The sequence below is a fragment of the Dicentrarchus labrax genome, unplaced genomic scaffold, assembly GCF_905237075.1.
Source record: "Dicentrarchus labrax unplaced genomic scaffold, dlabrax2021, whole genome shotgun sequence".
Classification (NCBI taxonomy): domain Eukaryota; kingdom Metazoa; phylum Chordata; class Actinopteri; family Moronidae; genus Dicentrarchus; species Dicentrarchus labrax.
Window position 1 is genome coordinate 16,184,864 of NW_026136720.1, and position 25,854 is coordinate 16,210,717.

General features: G+C 39.1%; 1 protein-coding gene across 1 annotated transcript in view; it reads right to left on the minus strand.

Annotated features, from left to right (window-relative positions):
- Positions 1 to 1,820: 1,820 nt before the first annotated feature.
- Positions 1,821 to 25,854, minus strand: part of LOC127352883 (tumor protein p53-inducible protein 11) — a 34,013-nt gene continuing 9,979 nt past the window's right edge. Inside the window, exons 3-8 of the mRNA XM_051381671.1 lie at positions 12,796 to 12,935; positions 7,755 to 7,813; positions 7,543 to 7,591; positions 7,038 to 7,134; positions 5,099 to 5,200; positions 1,821 to 4,469 (exon numbers count right to left, since the gene is read on the minus strand). Coding sequence (XP_051237631.1) covers positions 4,336 to 4,469; positions 5,099 to 5,200; positions 7,038 to 7,134; positions 7,543 to 7,591; positions 7,755 to 7,813; positions 12,796 to 12,924 — 570 coding nt within the window. The 5' untranslated portion in view covers positions 12,925 to 12,935 and the 3' untranslated portion in view covers positions 1,821 to 4,335. The remainder of the gene's footprint in view (positions 4,470 to 5,098; positions 5,201 to 7,037; positions 7,135 to 7,542; positions 7,592 to 7,754; positions 7,814 to 12,795; positions 12,936 to 25,854) is intronic.

The following is a 25,854-nucleotide window of genomic DNA, read 5'->3' on the forward strand; positions in this document are numbered from 1 at the left end:
AGTTTTACTATTTTATGTTGTTTTGCTGCTTTTATGTTTTTATGTAGTGTCTTTGAGTATTTAGAAAAGTACTTATAAATAAAATGTATTATTATTATTATTATTTTCTGATGATAATTAGCAGAGGTGGATGAAGTATTCAGATTTACTTAAATAACACACTGTAAAAGTCCTGCGTTGAAAATGTTACTTCCTATGTCAGTATCAGGAAAATATACTTAAAAGTATTAAAAATAGGCTACTCAGTAAGGCTTTACAGTTGCGATTATTTTTCACAGATATTACGATATGATTCACAATTAGTGGGGGAATCATCATTTTTGCATGACAAATTTAATTTTCATCACTATTAAAATCATGATGATGGGACATTTTTGGGGGTTTGTAGCAAACCGTTTTTTTTTTAAACTAGAGAAAAGTATTTGTGGGCCAAGGCCTCTCTGCAGCACTACAGTATCTCATTATAATGCAGTTTTTCCTCATTTCACCTTAAATTGCAGCCTCTGCAGCAAATCCTCACATTTGATAAGCTGGGACCATCACATATTTGGCATTGTGACTACCAATAACTTAAATGACTGATTAAATTATGAATTAATTTTCTCTTGATGAACTTACCAGTTAATCAAATCATTTCAGCTGTACTTGTATATACTGTTGGGTGGTTTAATTTATAAAAAAACAACAACATATTTCATCATATAGTTGCTGGGTAAACCAGAAACCATACCAGGCTGCATTTTAAACGACCCACTGTAAGCCATTCTAAAATGCTGTTTACAACCATGCCTTAAGAAATAAACCAGGACTAAATATATTGAGTGGAAAGTGTGGGGAGAAGGCATACACAGGGACACATGGAGCTTTTTGCCTATAAACCCCCCAACCACACACACATTTCCTGTGCCACACAATCCCCCTTTTCACCCTTTGCCCAATGTGTGTGTAAAAGGAGCGAGAGAACTAGGGATGGTGAATGTTAGGCAGGAGTGTGTGCGGTAAACTACACCAGGTAGATTCTGCGCAGACCTGAAATAAATGATCGTGTTGTGACATGTTCAACACTTTCCAAACAGAAAACACCAAACAAAGGATGCAATTACGTAAGAGCTCTCTGGCTGATCTGTTGAGACATGTTCTGGTTTGTGGAGCTTTGTTGAATTTAACATGACATTTTAATCAGTGAGTGTGTACCTATAAAATTAAAGTCTCACCCTTGCTGCTGGGCATCACTTATACAGCAAGTTTGAAGCCTACTCAGGCTCATCTCACACAGAAAACATGATTGGAATTGCACTTCTCAAGCATTTCTCAACCTTATGATTCTCAGTGTGAGTTAGGTATTTCAGTAAGTTCGAGGTAGTTGATTTGTCAACTTTTTTTTATTTAAGAGTGATTAATGCATTTTAATTTGAACACATTTTGAAGTTGTGGGCTCCAGTATCCAGCAGGAAAAGTATATTTCTGAAGCAGAAACTATTAGTCAATTAATTGATCTACAGAAACTATTTTGATAATCAGACATTTTTGTCTATTTTGGATATTTGCTTCTCTTTCTTTCATATGTGACTGTAAACTGAATATCTTTGGGTTTTGGATAGAAAAACAAGCAATTTTAAGATATTACATTGGGCTTTATGAAATTGTGACTGAGTAATTCAGATTTTTCACCTTTTTTTTATAGATCAAACTATGAATTGTTTAATTGAAAAACAATCAGCAGATTAATCAATAATGAAATAATACTTTGTTGCAGCCACTATACTCCATACCTCCATCAAAAAGGACGAGGAACAAAGAATTAAATCACCGTTGAAGTCTTCAAAATAAACAATAGTGTCCTTTATTTCAAACTAAATTGTGAAAATTCATAACAATAAATTTTTGAGGTACAATATAGCACATATATACATAAAAACACAATGCTACAACTTGAAACAGTTTGACCTGGTATGCTATTCACAACAGTACAATATATGTTCGATCTACATCAGAGGGAATAAATAGCTCAACTCACCATTCCTCTAAAATTTCAAGGACTCAGCTCACCGATGTTTTTGACTAATTTACGTCAGAGAACCAGGAGGATGAAAGAGGCGAAGGGAGGCAAAGAAATCGCTTCTTCGCCTCCCTTCTTCTGCTCGTCCCCCCAAAACTGCCCATCTCTCCTAAAATAACCTGCTTAACAGACCCTTTTCATTTCACCAGGATGATGATTTGAGGCCTGTAGTATCGACGGAAATGGAATGACATTTTTCTTGAACTCCATAATTACCATGCTAGTCAGGACAGAGCAGTAGGTTGGGGCACACAATGTCACTCTGGAAAGCTGCATCTAATTAAACACTGGAAAAGGGATAATTACAACTTTTCAGGAGTCCGGGAGACCTCACCCATGTTTCCCATTCCCTATCTGAACTGCAAGCTCACCCAAGTAACAAGCACATCTGCCTTCAGTGCCGGACTCGCAACTGCAAACCCTCAATCACTCTGACCTCAGGACCACTCCCTTCTGGGCCAGGACTGAACGTGGTCATTTCCAACAACATGGACCACCTTTGGAGGAGACCTACAGTATGTTTCTTGTTCGACTTAAAATAATGTTTCAAGTTAAAATTACATAACGATTCAACTGTCTTTAGGGTGTCTTTTTGACTGGCCATAGGTGGATGATGTGCAGAGATCAGAGTTGACAAATTAGCATTTACTCTAAAACAGTGAGCTGAAATGTGACATACCCGAGGGCGTGCCAAGTATCAGGAGGTAGAAAATGTACTAAACGTATAAATTGGGTGAAAACTGTCAAATGTTGGGCAATATCTGTTTTAAAGCACATTTATTTTTACTGCCTTGTTAATTAAAATGGTCCTGTTTTTGGCTGTTTGCCATTTTTAGCATCCATTCACCACCATTAACGTCTGTATTTATCTGCTTTGTGTTGTATTGGTGGCAGCTTGCTACACAGTTTGAGCTATTTCTTTTGCTGGATTATATTGCATGCATGACGTCAAAAAACACAAATGTCACTTAAATAGGTACAAAATAACACACGGCAAAAGAAAGATCAACCTTTGAAAATCATTTCACTTATACTGAACAAGTTCCCTGTTCGGTTCACAAGAACACCACGTCATAGTAAATACTTTTATTTACATATATACAAGAAGTAGGATGCAGTGTTGATGACCTTTCTTTTAAGTAGTTTTAAGGCAAGGCTAAGGATATGGTGGGTGTAAAAAACTGTGCTACATCACTGAAGAGGAACCAGCTCGGGGTTTGTTTGCCCTACACACTGACATGCTCGGCTTGTGACACTAGTTTTACAGTAAAGGTTATAATGTTAAATACTTTCTGCAAGATTGCTCAGGCTAAAGTCCTGCCTACCAGTGCACGCACACGACAATGAGAGAACTACATTGCTTCGCTTCTATGAGTCAGTTCATGTGCATTTATCAACATTACTAATGTATTAATCTCAGTAGTGAAAATACTCTGCACAAAACTCCTATTCACTTTGGTAGAACTACTTGACCTCGAAGAATAAAAAAAAATATTTCTGTCCCTGAAAAATGTTTAGATTCATCTTTTTTTGGGGGGGTAGTCTAAATCTGAATATGATTAATGGGCATGACTGAGAGTAAAAACTGACCATTAGGAGTTCTCGCTTATCTGACTGCACCTGAATCTTACACTAAGCCCAGTTGATGCTTTTTCCATTCAGTGTGTTCACTGGGGAGCTGTCAGAGAAGTATGCAAGAGCACAGATATTCAGGCTTCACTTTAGCATACATAAAGTATGAGTTAACATCAAACAGAAAACACATTATAACACAAACTCTTGGTCCTTGAGTGTGATTAAGAAGCTGTGTCAAGATGCAACTTATTATCAGATAACACTAAATACTGAATTTGGAAATCATGTAGCTGTACATGAACAACATCGCTGGAAATTACTCTGTACTGTACATATTAAATCATATAACTAGGTGACGCCAAGAACACAATGTACTACAAACTGCAAGTTCCTTCTTTATAATAACAGCACTCAGAACTGAACAAAAGAGGAATGTGTGTCAAGAGGGACTTGACCTCACACCCCACTGAAAGAGTAGTTCACTTTCACTATGAGGTTTCTTGTTCTTGTTGTAGAGTCTGGGATGTGTGCTCATCTGTTGAATACTGGGGGTTATAACAGGCTAGGTCCCATGGAAGGGGGCAGAGTGCATCCAGTAGCAAAGTAATGCTCCAAGCCCCAATCAAATAACCAAACCTTCTGACCCCACGTTTGTGATGTGTGCTCAGCTGTCCCCTCCCTGGAAGTATCGCACAGTCAGCTCAGATCTTCTTCGGCTTACGGCCCAGGTGGTAGTAGTAAGCCATGGTGACCACCAGGAAGAGCACTCGACTGAGGAGCAGGAGCATGGCAGCATTGGGCAGGATGCCGATCTCCATTAAGGTGATGGATGTCACTGAAACCACAGTGCAACATTTAGTACTTGAAATATGTTTTTTTAATTATAAGCAAAAGGCACATTGGACATGACTTTCCTTTATTAACCTCTGGCAAGTCTGCCTTAAAACAACACTGATAAAGGTGCTAGCAGCTGCAATTGTCAGTCTGTGTTAGACAAATAGACAAATCAAGACAGTATCATTCAAAGTTAATGTTTTTAGTACAAAATTCCTTTTTGTGTTTCCTTGTTTAGCTTGGGATAAAGGATGATAACACAAAGAGGGAATGTTGGACTGTTAGACTGTAACTTTGGAAGAAACCAACTTGATTTCTGTAACCAACTGCTGAAGCTCATATTACCTTCAGCTGAACTTTATAAAATAAATTTCCCACAGAAACCTGAATGTGAAGTCCCCCCCATGTACACATCCTTTAATTTAATGCAAGGCTGTGACTCTACACTCTGACCACAAGAGAGCAGTATCAACACATACGCGGCACAATTCTCTGGTAAAATCAATTCTGACTAATGGTTTGTCTGAACTCAATACAGAAGTGACAGAAAATGCTCACTGAGGTGATTCTAACAGCCCAGGACAAAAAGACAAGAACTGTAAAAATGATGTACTGGAAAACTTGAATCACCTAGAAACTGGACAGCGAAGTAGCAGGCTTCACTGAGCAGAGTCCACTGGATGACGATCTTCTCCGCTGTGTAGAGGCCATTCCACATGATGAGGGCCAGGCCTGGAAAGTGATGTGATAAAAAGGGAATTTATAGGTTTGGGGGCATGGGAATGAAAACAGAAAAGAATTGGAAGCTCAGGAAAGAAGACTCCTACACGTTCAAGAGAAATTCCATTAATAAAACTACTATGAGCACAGTTTACTTGCAGCTGTACTGTTAACTGCAGTCTGTGGTGCACACGGTGATAATTGGCCTATTGATTCCGTTGAATGCCTTGACTCATTGATTCTGATAAAAGCCTGTGCTCAATCATTTAATTCCCCGCCATTCCTCCAGTTAATTTCCCTGTATTCACACACACACACACACACACACACACACACACACACACACACACACACACACACACACACACACACACACACACACACACACACACACACACACACACACACACACACACACACACACACACACACACACACACACACACACACGTGAGACTGTGGAAACGAGAAGGGGTGGGCAGAAAAGTGGGAGGGCTGATGGACTATATCCTCTCCCTGCCAGGTTCCATCTGTGTGGCAGATGAGACCCCATCCTTGTCTTGTAAGACATCACCCTTTTTCTTTGCTAATCCCCACAGCCCTGCTGACATTTAAAATAAAGAAGCCCTTCTTTTGCTGGCCTTATGAGACTGAAAGCTGGTTCATTCATAACTGCCTCCACAGTGCCATGATTAAGGTTTTATCTGTCTTCAGGCAATGCAGCAATCATAGAGAGGGTTATTTTTGATTTGTTCATATTTTACATAATAAAATGTATACAGTATGTAAGTACAGTTTGAGGCTTCTCAATGGCATTCCCATTAATTAAGGAGGAACATTAAGAGAACATATTAGATTAAATATTTTGTGCTCCTATGCCTATATAAGGTTTGGATTTTCTGACATATTTGGCTTAATTTAGCAGGAAGTGACAACCTGGCAATTATAATCTTTTTTTTATCTTATCCTTCTTTATGTTCCTGCTTACTTTCCCACCAAAGATCAACCTGTGTGCCACCTGCCTCTGTGTCACAGTGACACTGTTCTTCACAGAGCTATCACAAACCATGCAATCACTTACTGAGTGACTGACTCACCGACTTGCCTGACAGCCTTTTCTCAAACTAAGGCCATTAAAATAATTGCTCACATCGGCAATATAATTTTTCCGTGAGAGGGGAGCAAAGCACAAATGCCATAATTACCTGGCATATTTATGAGCATTAGTTGTCGCCTGTGGGTGACATGGCACAGGAAAGCAAAAAAAAAAAAAATCTCTATTTAATGCGTGATTGATTGAGCATACAGAATCATTTCAATGTAGAGTAATACACTGCCTCCCTCTCTCAGATCCAGGCCAACCCACACACAAACACATATACATACAGTACATACACTGCTCTGCCATCCTTTACTGAGCTCTCAGCAGATTTAGACCTGATACACGAGGCCTTTTTGCTGTGACTATTACAGTAGTAGAATTTGGTCTATGTACCCACCAAGCTCTCATGGTGAACTGTAGATACACAGAACTGAATTAAATTATACAGCCTCTGTTTGTAGCCTAAAGGAATGATTTTGCAGCTTTTTGTACATTGCTGAATGTGTGTGTGAATTGTAATGAATGCATTAGAAAGCATTATCACAAGAGACCACGTGCAGTCGAGCCATGTATATTTTTAGCATGTATATAAATAAATATTAAAATGTCTGTCAGCATCATTGCAGCACAGTGAATGTACTCCCTCGTGTTTGCTGCATTATATTCACTGTACTGCAGCTATGCATGAGGCAGCATGAATGGCTTTATAAACTTGTGTTTTTTTTCATTTTAGGAGCGACGACTTACTTAGCAGCGCTCCTCCATAAAGGCGAATGGAGATGTTAATTGTGGAGAGCTCCTCCTCAAAAACAACCTCGTATAGCTGGTTGGGAAACACCAGGGCCTGTGTAGGAAAACAAAAGCACAACACGACTCTGTAATATCAACACAACAGCATTCTGTCCTCCCGAAATGCCCGAGAAAGGCCCCAAAATGCAGCAGAATTGACAAAGTGTTCCTGTCTGTGAGTTAGAATCACTACATATGCCCTGAACACTGAAGATATTGAGAATTTAGGTGGTATGGCCGACAAAGACATGGCTGTTTCTCCAGATGTCCTTCCCTGATAAGTTAGAAAAGAATCTACAGTGACTCACTGCATAACAGGATTTTTCTTATTTCTAAAATGAATGCTTTTTGTCCTTCATAATGGCAGAAAATTCTCCATTTTGACAAACACCATTAAACTTGTATGTAGACCTTTTAGTTGTGAATGTGAAACGTCTTCACTGATAATTTAAGCAACACTTACCATCAGGGCCATAACTGTGAAACCCACTGCTGAGATGAGTATCCACACCCTAAGAAGAGACATAAAACATGATGTACCGTATACTTCCTGCAACCATTATTGACTGCACATTTGTTTGCATTACGTTAACTTTGCTGGAAGTGATACACATGGATGACCTCACACAGTCTGCTGTGTTAACTGTGAGCTGTTCTGAGCGGTTGAAGTCTTACCTCAGCCCGATCGGCTCTCGCACTGCAAACTTCATCTCATTTCCGAGCATCTGACTGATCTGTGAGCGAACAAGGAAAGACAAAAGAAAAGGGAAATGAGTTATGAGAAGGGAAATGTAACAGCAATCATGTCATCTTAACAGATATCAATTATGACAGCCTTCAACAAAGAGCCACATAGCCAAGAATAAAGTGTTCTCCATGGAGGTGTATTAAATGCTGTCAACACATCTGCAGCGAGCTACTGGTAAGAAGCACATTAAACAAAGCGGTGGCGAGAGAAGAAAAGAGAGGCCGAGTGTCAAAGAAGGACCTATTAGGATGTTAATTAGAGACTGTAAATGTCTTCACCTCCTTAATCATCCACTGTTGATTAAGAGGGTCGTGCCATAACAACAAAGTGCAGTGTATTTTGGATGAATAACTAACTGGTCTATGCCAGAAGAAAACCCTTATTTGCTGCAAATTAACTTAATCCTAGCAACAGGAGTACCACGCAATACTTGATGTATGATCCTGAGAGTCTGAAGCATTTAGTGGGAGAAAATTATGACAAACTGAGTCAATAGTCGTTGAACAGCAAGACAGTTAATATTTCATGACATGCCAAACAGAATGAATCTTTTCATACTGCAATATTGAGAAGACACACCCGAGTGTTTCCCTGGCAATATCTGTTAGGATAAGCATCTCTTATCACAGATGCTAGAAGATGCTGGAATGCTAATAATTGGCAACTTGTTTTTTTTTTTTTTTTTTGTTAACTCTCCTCCATTAAGCACTAATGTATTCACATGAAATATAAAGGCATCCAAGCATTCCCTGTGGCTCCATTTCTGTTCAGTCTGTTATTACCAGCATGCTAATCTATAACTGGCTGAGGACTGATGTGATATAGTCATGCAACAATTAGAATATTCAATCAATTAATCAATTAAATCATTAGTTGATACGAGGAAATGTATCACCACCACATTTGACTATTAATCATTATTTGTCAAACAAAATGACAAACATTTTGCTTCTAAAATGGGAGGTGGTGTGATGTTGTCAACATCAGATTTTGTTTTTGTTTTTTTATCCTAAAATACACATGGCACAGAGGTAAACAAACTGTCCCAGATAAACCACACAGAGGGCAAGAAAAAAATAAACCCAGTTTTCTGTCAGAACAGACGGTAACTCACAGATAAATTAAAATAGTTAGCTGACTGTGAAGTTGAATTGCTTCATCCAAAGGCTTCAGGTCCTATCACTCCCCTATCATCAATGAGTTCTCTTGATCAGTAAATATCTCTTCCCTCAAAAACTATTCTTGTGTTGCAGTGAGGCATAGCATCACTGAAACTAAAAATACACTGAAGCATGAAAACCACTAAAACAGAGAAGATGAATGATTTTCTGGCTAACAGTGTTTACAGGGAACTCAATATCAATTGCAAAGTAGTTTTCTGCTTAACAAGCCCGTGAAATGTCAGAGTGAATGAAAGAAAATGATTCACGTCATACACTACAGTAATCAAAACAAGGGTTTTCAAGGCTGTTGCCACCATGTAAATGTCATGGAGCACTGCATCTGGAACATTTTCAAAAACAATTGTGTATGTAATGTATTCTACCATCTGATTGTTCCGTGTCATGTTTGCATCAAATATCCACATGAATGTACTAAAGGGTTCAAATCTAAAATATGATAAATTATGACTATTTTAATTAGACCTATTTTCACTGCAAAAGGTAAAAATTTGCATTAGTTAGTTGCAAAACACGCCATCAAGAGCAACTCATATTATTGTTTTGCAACTTTGTGTTATCTACATTACTTATTCTAAGCAAGCTGTGAAATTAAAATCTAACAAAATTAGTTTTTGAAAGATTTATTTCTCACATAAAAAGTTCTTATTCAATGCACAACAGTAAGATAACTTCTGTTTGGCATTATACACATTTGCCATATTGCAATGTACTGTACATTGATAGAGTGAAATTATTTTTCATATTTCAGAGGATTGGTGATAACTGAAGCACAATGTATAAGGGGTGTCAGACCCACACTTTTCAGTGATATGGCAGCAGAGACTGTGGCCAGGTTATTGCCTCACAGTAAATCATATGCTCACAGATGGCACAGACAGTACAAACCTGATACCATGAGGGAATAAAACTCTAAAACAACATAAAACCTACTGCTGTGAGAAACAGAAGCAATGGCTACACGCTGGTTGTGCACTGGAGAGAGAAAACAACTGTCCGTGCCCCCAGAGGCATGAGGGAGAGTACACTGTTGAAGCACCCTAAATTAGAAACACTTTGAAGAAAAATGAGAGACACCCTGCAGATACAAATAAATGAAAGAGCATGGGGAGTTAATACCATATTATCAGAATAAAATTATATATTACCATTAGAATCACAACATGTTCTAATTTTAAGAGATGATGGAAAGCATTGTTCTTGTAACTGCATTTATAACATTTATTGACACAAACGTTGCTTAACCATGATGCTACTTCATTACACTTAACAAATATTACAACTGAGATGCAAAACGTAATGGGTGTGTTTTCACTGCAATATTATTAGTGTAATATCTCTGGGAATCGGACCTTGAGACAGGGTAAATAGCAGTAATAAGAAATGTAAAATTAATGGTGCTATCAGTGGCCACAATCCATTCTTTGTGAATTCATACTACTACTGCACACTACCATGCATTCACACACAAATGGAGTGATACCAATGGGCCAAAGGGGCCCATTGGTATCACAGAACTGGCTTTTTTATGATGTCATAAATAGGAGAGAGGAAGACATGAGAAGATTCAAAGTGTCTTAATTGAAATGGGGAAAAAGGGAATCTTTGTGTTGATGTTTTTTTCTATATCTTAAACATTTCCTCTCACCCATGACTGCCACTAGCTTTGATCTCCGAGTAGAGCCCTTTAGAAAAGACACCCTTGAAGTTAAACTCCTAAAAATATTAAGATGAAGAATTACACACTAGACCCAGTACATCTCTCCTTCAGCACTGCAACTGAAGTGCTTGTACACAAATCCATCTGTGCCAGCTGTGATCATGATCAGGTGAATCAGGCTTCCTGTGCCATGGTTTCAGGGGTTGTTTTTGACAGGAACACATAAATATTCATGACTGGCATGAGAAATAGTCAAAGGGAACTGAGCGTCAACTGATGGCACAGGGCTGGCTTGGGGTGGAATAGAGCGGATGGGAGTTGGGGAGAGAGGGAGAAACAGGAAAAAGGAAGAAATACACAATGTTGTTTGTGGAGAGAGATGCTTAATCACAGCTGCCATGGCCTTGCCTTCAGTCACGCAGTCAGCTACGTTCAGTAAACAAAGGGAAACTTTACAGCCGGAGGGCATGAAACATATTAAGGAGAAACATTTTATCCACCAAACTTGTATTTGTCATTTGTAGTATGTACGCTTCTCATCTGATGGATGTTGTCAGCTTGTGCAGTCACATCTCCATTTCATATATCTCTCAGTGGCAATCCTCTGGGACACAAAATACACACAAAACATCATAGTATGCCTTAATGATGAAGGCTTCTGCTGTCAAAGTATTGTGGCTACATGATGTAAGTGGTGTACCGGTAGGTTAAATAAATTTACAGTGACACAATGGGCAAGAAGGGAAATATGTCTTGGCACAGTTACACTCACATATGGTAGCACACATACAAAGCCTCTCTCCCACTGAAGTATAAGTAATAGGAACAGTATTCTTATCTCTAAGCAGTAAAAAAAAAAAAAAAAAAAAAAAGACAGGAAGAGACAGTCAGCGGACTACAGGAGCACTTCCCTCCTTTGTTTACAGGGACTACAGGGATAGGGGCAACCATTTCCCCTCCAAACCAACTCTTGCTATGCAGCTAACCTTACTGTTGAATCTCATGGGTCTCTTTACCCTAAGCACTTGTGGCAAGTATAAATGGAACAACTCAAGAGTAAGAGCACAATGCAGTGGAATACTTTAATTTCTAAATTAGGGTCAATGCCACAGTTAAATAGGGAAACCTACTATTCAAAACAGCACGTACAATAGACCACATGAGCCAAAGTATTGTCTTACTTTGTACAGACGGCTGCTGGATCACCATTTAATCATTACAGACAGTATCTAACAAAGAATCTTTCTCAACGTAAATAAGCTTCATTGGCATGAGGCAGTAAGTGTTTCTTTTTCTTTATCGGTGCATGTATCCGTCAGTACGCTTTGTGGAAGGGATCTGAGTGGCAGATGTCTGGGTTAGGCTTCTTGCTAAAACATTGAGAGAGAAAACAAACACTCAGGAGGGCTGAGAAAAGGGGGCTGACATCTCATCACAAGCTATCAGCCACCACCGTATGCCCGCTCCCTTCTGTTCTGTTCCCTTCTCCCACTTGCCTGATTAATATTTCAGTGAGGAACAGTCTGCTCTGCTTATCATTCTTGCAAAAAATATCTTTTAAATCTTGATATTTGAGCCCTCTGAAACAGAACAAAAAATTATTGTCAGTCTGCAATACGACAAGTGCTTTTGAGTCTACTGGCATGAACCAGCATGTGTGCTGTTGGGTTTTTGACAAACACATCACTGTGCACTGTCTATATTAATGTGCAAATACATGAGGCAGAAATATAATACATGAGATGCAGGAGGCAGGGAGTCTCCCAGAGGAGACAGTCACATCTCAGTGGAGCTGCGGGAGCTCATGGGATTACGTGATCTAGATTCACTGAAGCATAAGGAGCAAATGCCCACAATGGGACACTATGAGAGTGATGAGCCAATTAGTAGCCAATTGAGGCTTTTAAAAGGAATCCATAGCTCTTCGCGGGTTTAATGAATGCCTCTGTGGTTAAGTGCAATTTTTTCTTATACATTGCTACAATATTATCCATCTGACTGATGGTGGTTTAACATACAAGCTTACATTTTTAGCAGTTTGTTGTGCTATTTTCCCTTTATTGTCTGCAGTACTTTCCATTTCGAATAAAAATGTCATGAATAAAACATCATGTGATGTAATCTGACCTTTGAGCGGTGCACTTCGCCATCATCATCCTCGCCTCCGACTCCAAGGATCTTCCGGCTCTTCAGGCGGCTTATCAGGTCTGTCTGACTGTGCTTCTTCATCAGAGGAGGGTGAGGTTTAGACGACATGGTGCGCACACCTGACAAAGAAGTGGAAAGGGAGGTAAGTAAGCAGGAAATAAATTAATATATGAAATGGAGAAAGAGTAGGAAAGAAGATGTATATAAATACATAGAAATATAAATTTAGAATTTCCAGAATATCTATTCAAGAAACAGTAATGGAGCTTTTTTCTCCATTACCCCCCCGGTCTGAAGAAGACACTCCTCTACAGCACAGACGGGAAGAGGTATCTAGCAATCTACCAATAATCCCCTTGAGGACTTATGCAACACAATTACATAACGCGGGTCTAGCAAATACAGGCAACCCATAAAACCCTCCTCTTAAGTCAGATTGGAAGCAGGGGCCAGATGTCCCCTAGGTCTGCCGAGAGGCCAACAGACGCAGGTGCCTGCTCAAAGAGCGAGTGGATCTGATGGTGATGCAGACTATTGCTTTACACACACAAATAATCACACACACACACACACACGTAAATGGAGCTGGTTTTTCTGAAGGCAGGCGGCCGATCGATCAAGTTCCACGGAAAACTTGTGACTCATTAAGTGGACGGTGGTTTTGATGTCGGCCTGTATTGTAATGTATACACAGCAATATGCCCTCATCTACAGACACATGGATGTCTAGTTTGAAATTAATACTCAATGGATTTTATTCCAACAATAATATCATCTAATTTTGTAAGTTTGTCACAGTGTACTGTTTTAAGTCATCAACATGACTTACATGCTGGTGTGAATAAAACAGACTAAAGTTATACTGCTGTTTTGATAATTTTTCAAGTAATAAACATGTATTTCAGAACTAAAGAACTGTGAAGAAGGAACTCTGTTTATCCTTCATAAGTCAGAAAGTTTGCTACATTTTGTAAACCTAAAAGCAGCCGCTGTCAGACTCTTCGTGTCCGCACTTGAAACACAGAGTCCGCTGGAGCTTTTACACAAACTAGAAGCACATTTACAGCCATTTGTAAAAGTTTATGTGTTACCACTGTTGTAATGTAAGCTAAGCTAATTCTCCGGTGTCTGTATCAGGCCACAGTCTGGAGGTTGGTTGGTGACATAAGCTGCCACCACATACGTCCCCTGCCTCAAGATCAGCCAATAGCTAAATTCAGTTGAAACAGCCGGTTTTCAAACAGTAGAGGGCGGTTGCTATGCATTTATATAGCAAAATATGCAGAATTCAAATACTTTACACACAAATGTCTGGATTTGGATTTGAACTAATCAACAGCACTAGCACATGCTAGACATAGATTTACAGCAGAAAAAGTGATTCCTGCATTTGTTTTAAAAGTAATAGTCTTCCAGGTATAATAATAACTTTAATTAATACATTTCATTATGTCAACAATAAAAATGTCTGATCTATACGTTCAAACAACCATTTCTTTAATGCATGAAACGATAAACAATTATATAATGGCAATGTACATACCATTTACTTGTACCATCCTGCCTATGTTGACTGTTAACTGTGATAGCAGGATACACTGTGGTGGTCCTATTGATCAGTGTTAATGAATAGCGCCTGTGGATTCAATGGGGACAAGCAAGAGTCGAATCAAGAGAGATCATCATCGACTCAATGTAACCTCCACCGTGGTTCAACTGGAGGCAAAACGGCATGCACAAATGTGTGTACCCATACAATGGAACAGTCTTTCTAAAATGGATGGCTACTCCACAGGGCAATTGTCTAGAGCAGTAAAACAAGAGCAATTATTGAGCTGCTCTCTCAAGGATGAAGACAGAACTTCTGACAGAAAGCTTTGTCCACACTAAAAGGCAAAATAAATAAATAAATAAATAAATGAGTGCTACCAGGAAACAATCTCAAGTGCTCAGCTTTGTGGACACAATGTCACAAACACCTAACATGCCAAAGCACTCCAATACAACAGCACATCAACACATTTTGCGGGATACAGTATATTGAATTTTCGCAAAAACTATTTGTTCATTAGTTGAATGTCAGTTTAACTGATCTCAATTTCTCCATCTGATTTATCAATTTACTAAATAACAGATTCGCTGTTTCATTTTTCATATTACAGTATGTTCAATATCTTTGGGATTTCTCATTGCTGGTAAGACACAATGTGAAGTTGGAAGAGATCACTTTGGCTAAACGATTAAGTTAAATATAAACAAGCTTAACTAACAATATAAATAAACACATGGTGCAGCTGTATATGGACAGCATTACATCGTAAGGTGCTCCTAAAACTTTATTCTCATCCCTTTTATGTTTGGAAGACACTAACAAGTAGGAACTAGAAAGTGTGCTAATCTCAGTAACTGTCTGTCTGTGAGGACATATGGGAAGCTTTGACAGCATTCCCTTGTATTCACATGCATACATAGGACTGCAGAGGTCAGTGAAGGTTACACAGCATGTGTTCAGGCTTCTGTTGTCAAACATTCCACTTGGACTACCGCACGGAGCCTCAAGGCACTAGACTTTCCCTTTTCTGTAACTATCAGCAAGAAGAGGCACCACAGAAGGTAAAAAAAGAGAGAAGGGAAACTTGTGATGATTAGTCTCAACACAACCTGCGTGCAAGGGGTGAACCATACTGCCAAAACAATAAGATTGTTAAAAGATTTTTTTGGTTTTTGCATCATCCATGTTGAACTGACGTTTAGTCATTTAAATTGTCTTTCCTGTTCTTTGCTAATTGTTTTATGCCAACATCAACGAGACATTTTGAAAGCTTTCATGCTCAGTGAATCAGTGCACTCTCAGAATGATTGTGATGAGGATTTTGCTACAGCCTAAATTATGGTAATTATCAGATTAGATGACAGACTCTTAGATTGATCACTAAAAAAAGCAAACTTTACTCGTTCAAAAGCAGTGAAATCAAGTGTATCACGATGTGCCCAATTTACTGCATTATTATACTGCATCCTTTGTAATGTGATTATTCCATACGCATACATTGCTAAACCAAGGCTGTAATGGTATGTATATACCTTCAAATCTTCCCTCATTTCATGCAGAAAAGTGACCAATTGTATCCTATAACTCCCTCCCCTCCCCTCCCCCATTTTACAGATAAGTAAACAGGCAAGTCATTCTCCCTGCTTTCACTGCCACTTCACTGGGCTTGTCTGAGGAACAAAGAGAAAGCATGCATTGCATTACGTCCCTGCAAATGATCCAAAACTACAGCAATGACATTGTAGGCCCCTGAAAGTTGATTTACTCCACCACCATACCCCCGTCAAAACCTGTGATAAAGCAGTAAATAAGAAACACCTCACAGCATACGTTGGTAAATCCCACATTTCTCCCACATGCTAAAATACCCTTGCATGTCTCACCCTTTGAATCTCCCAACCAGTGCTCCTTGACATGCCAGGGTAATGCTGATGGAGTTGCCTAGCAACTGCCAATGTCCAAAGGCTTCTTCATTATTGAAAACACCTTTCATGATTAAAACCACCTTTGATGATGAGGTCTCTGCTGAGAGCCACTTGGGACTCTGCTGTCATTCTCCTTACTGTCTAAGGTGACATTTTAAGATACTTTGATCTGTCTGTATTTAGTCAACTGGAGTGAAGACATGCTTTCCTAAGTGAGCCTAGAAGACACTGAGATGGACTAACATAGTTGTGTATTACATGCTGCATTTGTAAACTCACTCCTTCACAATGGCAATGTACATATTTGAGTTGTGAACCAAACCACATCTCACCTAAATGATGAAAGACAAGTCAAAGGTGAAGATGAGAACAAGGTATGAGTTGTGTAACACAATGAATTATTGAGAGAGCTCCACATGATGAAGCAACAGAAGCTGCATTCGGGAGCAAATCAACTGAGACAGGAGTTGTTGTTTTTTTTTTTTTTTTTTTTTTTTTTAGGCACGAGTATGAAATTTCAGCTTTCACAGCCAATCAATTCATCCATCACTGAGCTATGGTATAATAGATCTACTTTTCTCCAAGATATAGTTATTCCTGACTGTTTAATGAAATCCTATTTCCCATTTTAAGCGTACACTAGTTGAAAGAATGTACAGATACGGTAAATTACAAATGACTAAAATAGAGCACACCCACTCAACAAATTTCAGCAATATGAGGGTGATTAGTGTCTCATGCACAATCAACAACCTTGCTTCCACATAAAAAAGGTATATCCACAGATTCCTAAAATGACTGCACTGCTACTACACCGTGATGACTCAATAGACTCTGATTTTAGAAGATAAAAGGCAGGTGTATCACATGCTGGAAAGCTATTGATGCTTTTTGAAGAAATAGGGTTCCCTTTCCCTTTCTGTGATTGAGCATGTATTTTCGAAGCATCTATGCATTTACCTCCCTGTGGGATAAACATAAGACGGAATGGAGTCTTATCACAGAAAAAATAAAAAATAAATAATCAATGTGTGTGTGGGGAAAAGATCAGGCGCCTGTAGAACAAAGCAGGATTTGGGGCTTAGCAAGGTAACTACAGGATTGACCACAGATTTTCTATTTGTGCTGAACAGTTAACCTGCTCCAGAGTAGGTTACGTTCAAGATAAGAGATCAACTCTATATAAGCACCGCCTACTGACCAATCAATTCTCCAAGAAAATGACATCACCATTCATAGAAGATCCCGTGGGTGTATTAATTATTGATCCATTTGGAGCGGTGCGTAAAGGGAAAGATTGTTTAGAGTCCTGCAAAGCCCTTCGGCTTTTCCTGATGATGTTTTCTATCAGAGATAAAGTCTGACTGATGTTATCATCCTACAACAGACTGACTGAAGCATTAAAGCCATGTACTTGCTGTACTAAGATATGAAAGTAAGCTTATTTACCGCTTTGAATTATGTTTTTATATTTATTTGCTACCAAGTCCATTTCATACTGCCTGTTGCAGCTATTAAAAGAAATGTTTTATTTTATTTATTTTTATTATGAAAATATATTTCAGTATTCAAATGCAGTTGAATATGAATTGTTGTATTATAACTTTTGGTTGCATATGTTTCATTATAGAGATTGATCATGTACCGTGCCACCTTTTTCTGGGTGCAGGTAATGTGGGTGAGTTTTCAACCACTATTTGAGCTGCTTTATTGCTTTATGAAGTCAACTTTGTTATATAAATAATATTTTTTTGAAAGTTAGTTAACCGACCACTTATTTAGTTTCTGTGGAAAAGCCGACACAGTCATTGCAGTTGAAATAATGCTAAAACTGAATACGTCTAAGCACCACATTATTTTTTATTTTAATACAAATATAATTTTTTTCAGATCTACTCTAATAATAGGCTAGTGATATTATAAGCCTATTAATTTACACATTCAGAGTCCTTGATTCTTTTGCCAGCTGTTCTCTCTGCATTTGGCAGCTGCAACTGTGTTGCTTTTAGTCTGGATTATGTGTTTGTCCAATATTATTCATTTGTAAAAAATGCTTCTGTGCTGAAACTTGTTCATTTTCGTGATAGGTCATATGCTTCGAACTCCACCCAGTTTATGTGAATGTGCTCATTGCTGGATTGGGAAACCCTGGGTTGATTTACCAAAGTGATAGCCAGTGTCATGTGATGACTAAGTAAGATCACGGATGTTAGTGAAGCCAGGTAACTAAAAGATATGGTATGTTAAACTTCTTCATTGCACAGGCCTCAGGTTAGTCCAACTGGACTGACGAATGATCTAAAACCTGAGCGTTTAGTACCAGCAATAATATGAGTAACAAATACTCTATCTGTTCCTTCGCTGGGATTTTGTGACAGAACATGTGCTGTGGAAATGAAAAGCTGCTAAACATAGGAGGAATATATTGTGGGAAAGGTGCAAACTCCCTGGGAGATCTGGTGACTAGAAAGATGTTCTGTATAAAATAATTGTATCATATGAACAAAGCAGTGTGTGGGTGTGGAGGAGCAACTGCGAACAAATGTGTTACTCAAAATAAGAAGGCAGACTCTACAGCCTGTTCATCTCCTCCTCCTTTCCATTAATAACACAAGACAGTTGCCCAATAGTCTCTAAATCCCCTCACCTCTATGTTTGAGATATTACAGCAGGACTACATACTGCCAGGAGTAGATAACACACAAACAAGACCTCTATTCAACAGACTCTAGGTACGAGCTTGAGCTGTTCATCTAGAATGAAATGTTTGTATCTTCTGCCCTCTCATAATAATTTACAGACCTTAGTAAATGTATTACCACTCACGGTTAGTTTTAATGGTATGGATTTCTCATTTCTCATTGCCCATTGCTTCAGGACAGTATAACTTTAAAATGAGGACAGGAAGACACAGTCTCCAGTGATCTGATGGAATAAGATCAAGCATCCTTGATCCTTATTGGATTCCAGATGTCCTAACAATGTTAAGACTTGCTTGTTCGTGTTGTCTTACTGTTAATGCCACCCCCTCTGCCTCTGAGGCTGGAGCTGTAAACCAGGAATAGGAATCTGGGGATGTGGAGAACTAGTTTTTTTTTTTAGCAGGGCAGGCAATGTCATTTTGTTTGCTGACTGAAATATCCAAAAACGTACTGGATAGATTCTCAATAAAATTTTGTAGAGATAGTTTGGTCCCCAGGGGATGAAGCCCACTGACTTGGGTGACCCCCTGACTTTTTCCTCTAGCACCACATCTTTGTTTTTTTGTAAAATGTCTCAAGCGCTATTGAATGCCATTAAATTTTACACAGATATCTAAGATGCCCAGAGCATGAATGCTACGGACTTTTCCTCTAAGCCACCAGCAGGTTTAAATTTTTCACTTGTGTTAAATATATCCAAAACCATCTGATGGATTGGCACACTTTTTGTAGAGAGCCATTCATGGTTCCCAGACATTGCATCATACTGATTTAGTGTTACCATGAGGTTGACCTTACCAGTTAAGATGTCATGTCCTTATCATTACCACTGTATCATTACTATGCAGTGACTAAAAGTCATCAGCACTTGAGCCTCATGTGTTTGTTGGTGGGGAAAATAGCTGGAAAATTACACTGATGGCAATTTGTAGTTGTGTTACCAAATCATTGTATCTCTTATTATGTGTGACCACATTCAATCACTGGGGAAGACTGAGGCACGAGTTTTCCTTGACGCAGGCCAACATGACTGTGTAGTGCCCTAGGGCGAGTGCAGCTGGGTTAGTGTAGGACTCCACTTTGAAGTCTTTAGTGTTCAGCATTTCTACAACAACCTCAGATACCTACTCAACAGTGATAAACAGATTCCCTCCCACCACCTCCAGTAAACGCTTATAAAATATTTTGTTTGTTTGATGCAATTTTATAGGAGTTAATTGTATGGTTTTGTCATTGCTATCAATTCCATAATATTTCTACACATTTGATCCAAAGCCTAAAAAGACAAAAATCACTGTCAGAACAACAGTCAGTTAGAAGGGGCACTAGTGGCTTTTACTGTGTGCTATTGTATATTAAAAGTCAATGAAGGTCACAAAGGAGGAAAAGACCTCATTATAGCATCCACAAAGGCATTCACATCTCCAACCAAGCACTGCTGAAAGGAGTATATTAAAACAGGCTTATACAAGGTGTTGACAGCTCGGCTGATATCCTCACACCCCTAGTGTTGATGTATCATGCTATGTAGCTTCTACTGTATATTGTTTTGTATTATTGTATTAGTTTTTTTATTGAAAGAGGTTCTTTTTTTTTAATTCACCTACCCACAAGAGTGGATGAGATAAACAGAAGATCAAAATTGTCCTCAAATTGTACCATAAGGGTTGAAGGCAACACCTCTCTCACACAATCAGAACATAAACTGTAATTATTTGCAATTATATTGTAATGAATATTAGATTGTACAGATGTTTAAAATACTGTTGCAACTGCCTGAGTCTGTTGGATAAATTATAAGATCAGAAAACAAAAACACAGGAAACTAAAATCCTAGCACCTCATGTTGTGCAGGGGCAACAAGAATATTGGCCAATGAACATGACAAGTCCTAAAAGGTGCCTTTTCTCTGCCTGTGGCTTGTGTGATCACACATATTACACATTCAGTTGACCGTGACACCAGCACAGCTCAGCCGAGGGAAGGTACTGGTAACAAAGATTAGCCCATATATTGTGTCAGTGAAGAGATTGATCCTGTAGTTGTATCCAGCTATCCATGGGTGTGAAAACTCAGATTTCTTCAAATCGCCTAAAGTAATGGTTTCCCTGCCTGACAGATGCTGGCTCTGATGTAGTGGAAATTACAAATGAGGTTCAGTTGTGGCAAAAGGGCAGAGAAAACTGATGAACACAGAAAGCAGCGCTTATGACAGCTGGGGATAAACAAAGGACAATGGAAAAGGCAGTGAATTCCTATCTTGAGTCAGAACAGGCCCGCAATGCATGCACTGGAAACTGTACAGTCAGTGAGTCTGAGGAAAGAACTGCTCCTCAGTTACTATCAATGGATTATTGTGCTGAGTTGAACAGATTATTACTGTTAAATCATCTGGGGAAAGTCACCAAGGAATGAACTAGTCCTAATTATTCCTGGGATTTGGAGTTTCCCTGACTAATATTCAGTTATTACATCACATTGCAACTAGGGAAATTACCCTCATGTTGGCCGACTTACTCCAACGTGATTATGTAAGTGTACCTAGAGTGGATCTTCAGGGAGTCACAGTTACATACAAAGCCGAGTATCCCAGGAGTCTTTGTCTCCATAATGACATATTAATATAATTTTATATATATTTAACAATGCAAATCTGTTGAAAAGCCAGCTGGGTGTAAGTGGAGGCAGCCATTCATCCCTCCTTCTTGCACTACAACCAACTACTCGATAATAAATCAATTCCAGGAAGAAAATTATAAAAGGACTGTAATATATTATTTTTGCGCCGCTTGTCTGATGTAGCCTCTGTGACATCACCCATAGGTGTCTGAGGAGCAGTTTTGAAGCTCAAAGTGTGGTGGCTCTGGCCGTCGCCATCTTGGCAGTTTCGACTTCGCTGACTAATCCAAACATTTTAAACAACCGTCTGTGACAGCACCCACCTGTCACTTAAGACGGCCACGTCCTCTATTATACATAACTTTAAGCCTTAATATAATTCAAATGATGTATAGAAATATTATAAATAATATTGAAATTGCATAAAACTTACATAAACATACAGAAATGTACACTGATCAACCATAACATTATCGCTCCCCACGTGCTTCAATGAGCCATGACTCTGTCTCCGGTTCACCGCTTTTCCTTCCTTGGACCACTTTTGATAGGTACTGACCACTGCAGACCGGGAACACCCCACAAGAGCTGCAGTTTTGGAGATGCTCTGACCCAGCCGTCTAGACATCACAATTTGGCCCTTGTCAAAGTCACTCAAATCCTTGCACTGCCAATTTTTCCTGCTTCTAAACGCATCAACTTTGAGGACAAAATGTTCACTTTCTGCTAGGGGTGGGGCCAATCCGATCCAGTATCGGTATCGGGACCGATACCAGCGTAATTCACATATCGGATTTTCCCGATCCAACTTGCAGAGATATCCGATATCCATGAGCCATGTCTGCACTTTAACAATGTCTGCTGAAATGACCCCACAAGTGATTCCTGCCAGCCAGTCTGCTAGCTAGCTGCAAACTGTGGAATGGATTTCCTGAACGGAGGCGCGGCTCAATGAGACAGAGAGTTATGAGACATGCCTCCGCTCAGGAAATCCATTCCGCAGTTTGCAGCCAGCTAGCAAAGCCGTGATTCAGAGAGGCAGAAGCTCCCTTGCATAGTACAACACTACGAACGCAATCAAACATTTAAAAAAGCACCACACGAAAGAGCACGAGGATTATTGGGTCAAAATGAGAACCACCACTTGATTGTTGAAGTAGTATTGGTATTCATATAAAATCAACAATAATGATAATAATAATATTAAAGCAAACAGAGCTCTGGTATCGGAATAGTATCGGTATCGGCCGATATCCAAATTCAGGTATCAGGATCGGAAGTGAAAAAATGTGGATCGGTGCATCCCTACTTTCTGCCCAATATATCCCACCCACTGACAGGTGCCATGATAACCAGATAATGACTGTTATTCCCCTCTTCCGTCAGTGCTCATAAGGTTATGGCTGAACACTTTTAAGCACACTGTAAAGGGTATTAAAGAAACTCGCCAGCCTAGTAACATTAAGGCTACAAACAACATTGTCAGATGTTGTGCCAGTAATTCGCCACAAAAGCAATGGACTGTAGTTTGACATGACAAATCTTGCACTTGAATGTACCAACAGAATGTATAATTTAATGGTGTGGAAAAAAGAGAGGTGGGTTATTTTTTACCATCTGTTACATGAACTGAGGGGGGTCTAGTAGTGATTGTTGGGTCTTTCTATCTCTAGAGCCATCTTGACACAGCAGGCTCACTGCGAAGCCAACGCAAAAGCAGCAAAGACGTTCTGAGGTAAAGCAGAGCTGACACTTGGTGCACACACACAGCTGGGAGGTGAATGATCACCTCCAAGGAGCAAAATCCCCAGAGCTCAGCAGGGATCCAGCACACACACAGGGAAAAGACGACAAGAATGAGGTCTCTCCTTCAAATGTACACACTAACAATGCTGACACAAAGCTTTAGAGCTCCGTCTACTGTAACACACTAGTCTGAGAAACAACCAACCAGTAATTATGACTACTTATATATAATTATTATTTTTACTGTTACACAGTGATGAACAGTAAGGGTTATTGTTGATTTCCTCATCTCTGCAGCAGCATATTATTGCACTGTCACTATGATTTTAAGATATGTGATAATTATAATTGCACAAGTTAGAAAGCAGAAGCAGGTGTTCTGTTTCATTATTGTAATGAAACATCAACTAAAGGAGTTCAAATGATGCCAAGGAAGCAAAGAAAGAAAGCTATGAAATATGAATTTTCAAACTACTAAAAGTAATGCAGTCCAACACAACAGGCTTGCAATAAAGCCTACCTTCATGAAGGTTATAATGTTCACTTTTTGTTTAAACTCTTTTATAGTAGTGTTGACTCAACTTCATGATCATTTTGCAGGACGTCGTCTCTGCTGCTGTTGAACTGTATTTCATTATACACAGAGGTGTTTCTGTGTATACCCTCATTTATATGGGGTGGGGTGGACAGCATGTACATGTCACTGCAGAGTTAGGTCAGGAAAAATGAAGGCCCTGGTGGTGTGGTGGAGTCACAGGTAGCTAGAAATACCAGATGTCAAATGCTTGTTGTCCAGGGTAACTGTTAGCCAAGACTAATTAAATGATCGAATGAGGCAGGCTTTAATGACGCACAGCAAATGGTTATTAGTGGATAAAACTCTGCACAACCAATTATTTCCCCCTCAAGACGGTTGGCTTATTAGAAGAGATTTTTAAGCATTTCAAGGGGAACCACAGACCCTTCAATACACAAAACAGCATCACAGTAAAAGGGGTTGTGCTTGTACTGTGATGCTGTTTTGTGTATTGAACTAACTACTGCACTTTGTGGATTAAGGTGAATTACATTTCACTGCAAGATCAAGCTAAACTCCTAGAAGGCTATACCTTTTCACTTGTGGGTAACAACAACCTTAAAGTGCAGGCAGTAACAGACACAGTGGAGCATTTTAAAGTGCTGTGAAATTAGTTTTGCTTGGCAGAGTAAATATAAGAATAAGAACGATTAGGGTAATGTGGTTATATTCTGTGTACAAGTGCATCTTGTAAGAACAGTATAAAATCTGAGTAGCTGTTTAATTGGCAAATTATATTGGGTAATGATGACATTTTGAAATCACAGCAGTGGTTACAGACTGGAGTTTATAAATCATGGTAATTCTGTTCTGTTGTTACGATTGCCCTCCTGCATTGTTTTATACTCAATAAAATAATTTGGGTGTTGTGCAGCTCCTTGGGGCTAATAAGGCTAGAAACAAGATCCAGATGTTGGGTTTTATAACCAATCACCATTTGGAGATCATATTTTACTATCAGTAAATGTGGCATGCAGTTGTTCACACATAAAAGAGCCTGTAGATAAAATGATTATTTTCCTTCCCTTTTGGAGGAATGAGTTAGAGAAATACACTCTGAGAAAAGTTATTAACATAAATCATGGGGTGTAGGTTTAGTTTGAGACATTAGGAGAAGAACTGCACACTTGGTCTGGGTTTCTGACCCTAAAATCTGTGCCTCAGGGTATGATGTATATGGATATTCCAAAACTATATGACTAAAGCACTGAGCATGTTTTAAAAGCAGGAAATGTAAGCAAAACTGCATTGGTTCTTTATCAATCTCGCTTTCTGTATATGCAATCGTTCAAACTTTCCTTTTCACATTATTTTACTTCTCTGATCTTGTTGAACATTGTGCTGAAGAACTAAAAAGAAGGTGTGATAATCTGCAGCTTCTAAAAGTGAAGCAGATATGTTATTGTGTTCCCAGGGTACCCCACAGGGCTAGGGACATTTATTTTCTCTCCTTGACAAGGAGTGAGTGTTAAAGCAACTGAACCAGCTTTCTGGCTATCCACCTCTTAGCGGCCCCAGACTGTGAACAGCAGCAGAATGGATATTTTTTTTTAAGTCATTCCATACTTAATATGTAAGAATTCTGTGCTATCAACGACAACTGCTTCACAATAAATTAAACCTTGTTAATCGCACAAAAGGATTGATCCCTGATGTTTCACAATGACTATTTCAAGGCTTTGACTTGGTCCCTCCTTCCTCAGCTTGTCTTGCTTGCTGAAGCGGTACCTGGTTGCTAGGCAGCCCTGCTGACTTTTTTGAGTGCTCAATCTGTGTCGCTAAGGATCTCTTCATGTGGAATTAATTGCTCAGTAAAGGTCAAAAAGAGATCCTTAAAATATCTAACATGTTTTCATTTTTACTGCATCCAGTAACATGTAGTTTATTTCATTACATGTTTGCATTTGTATCACTTAT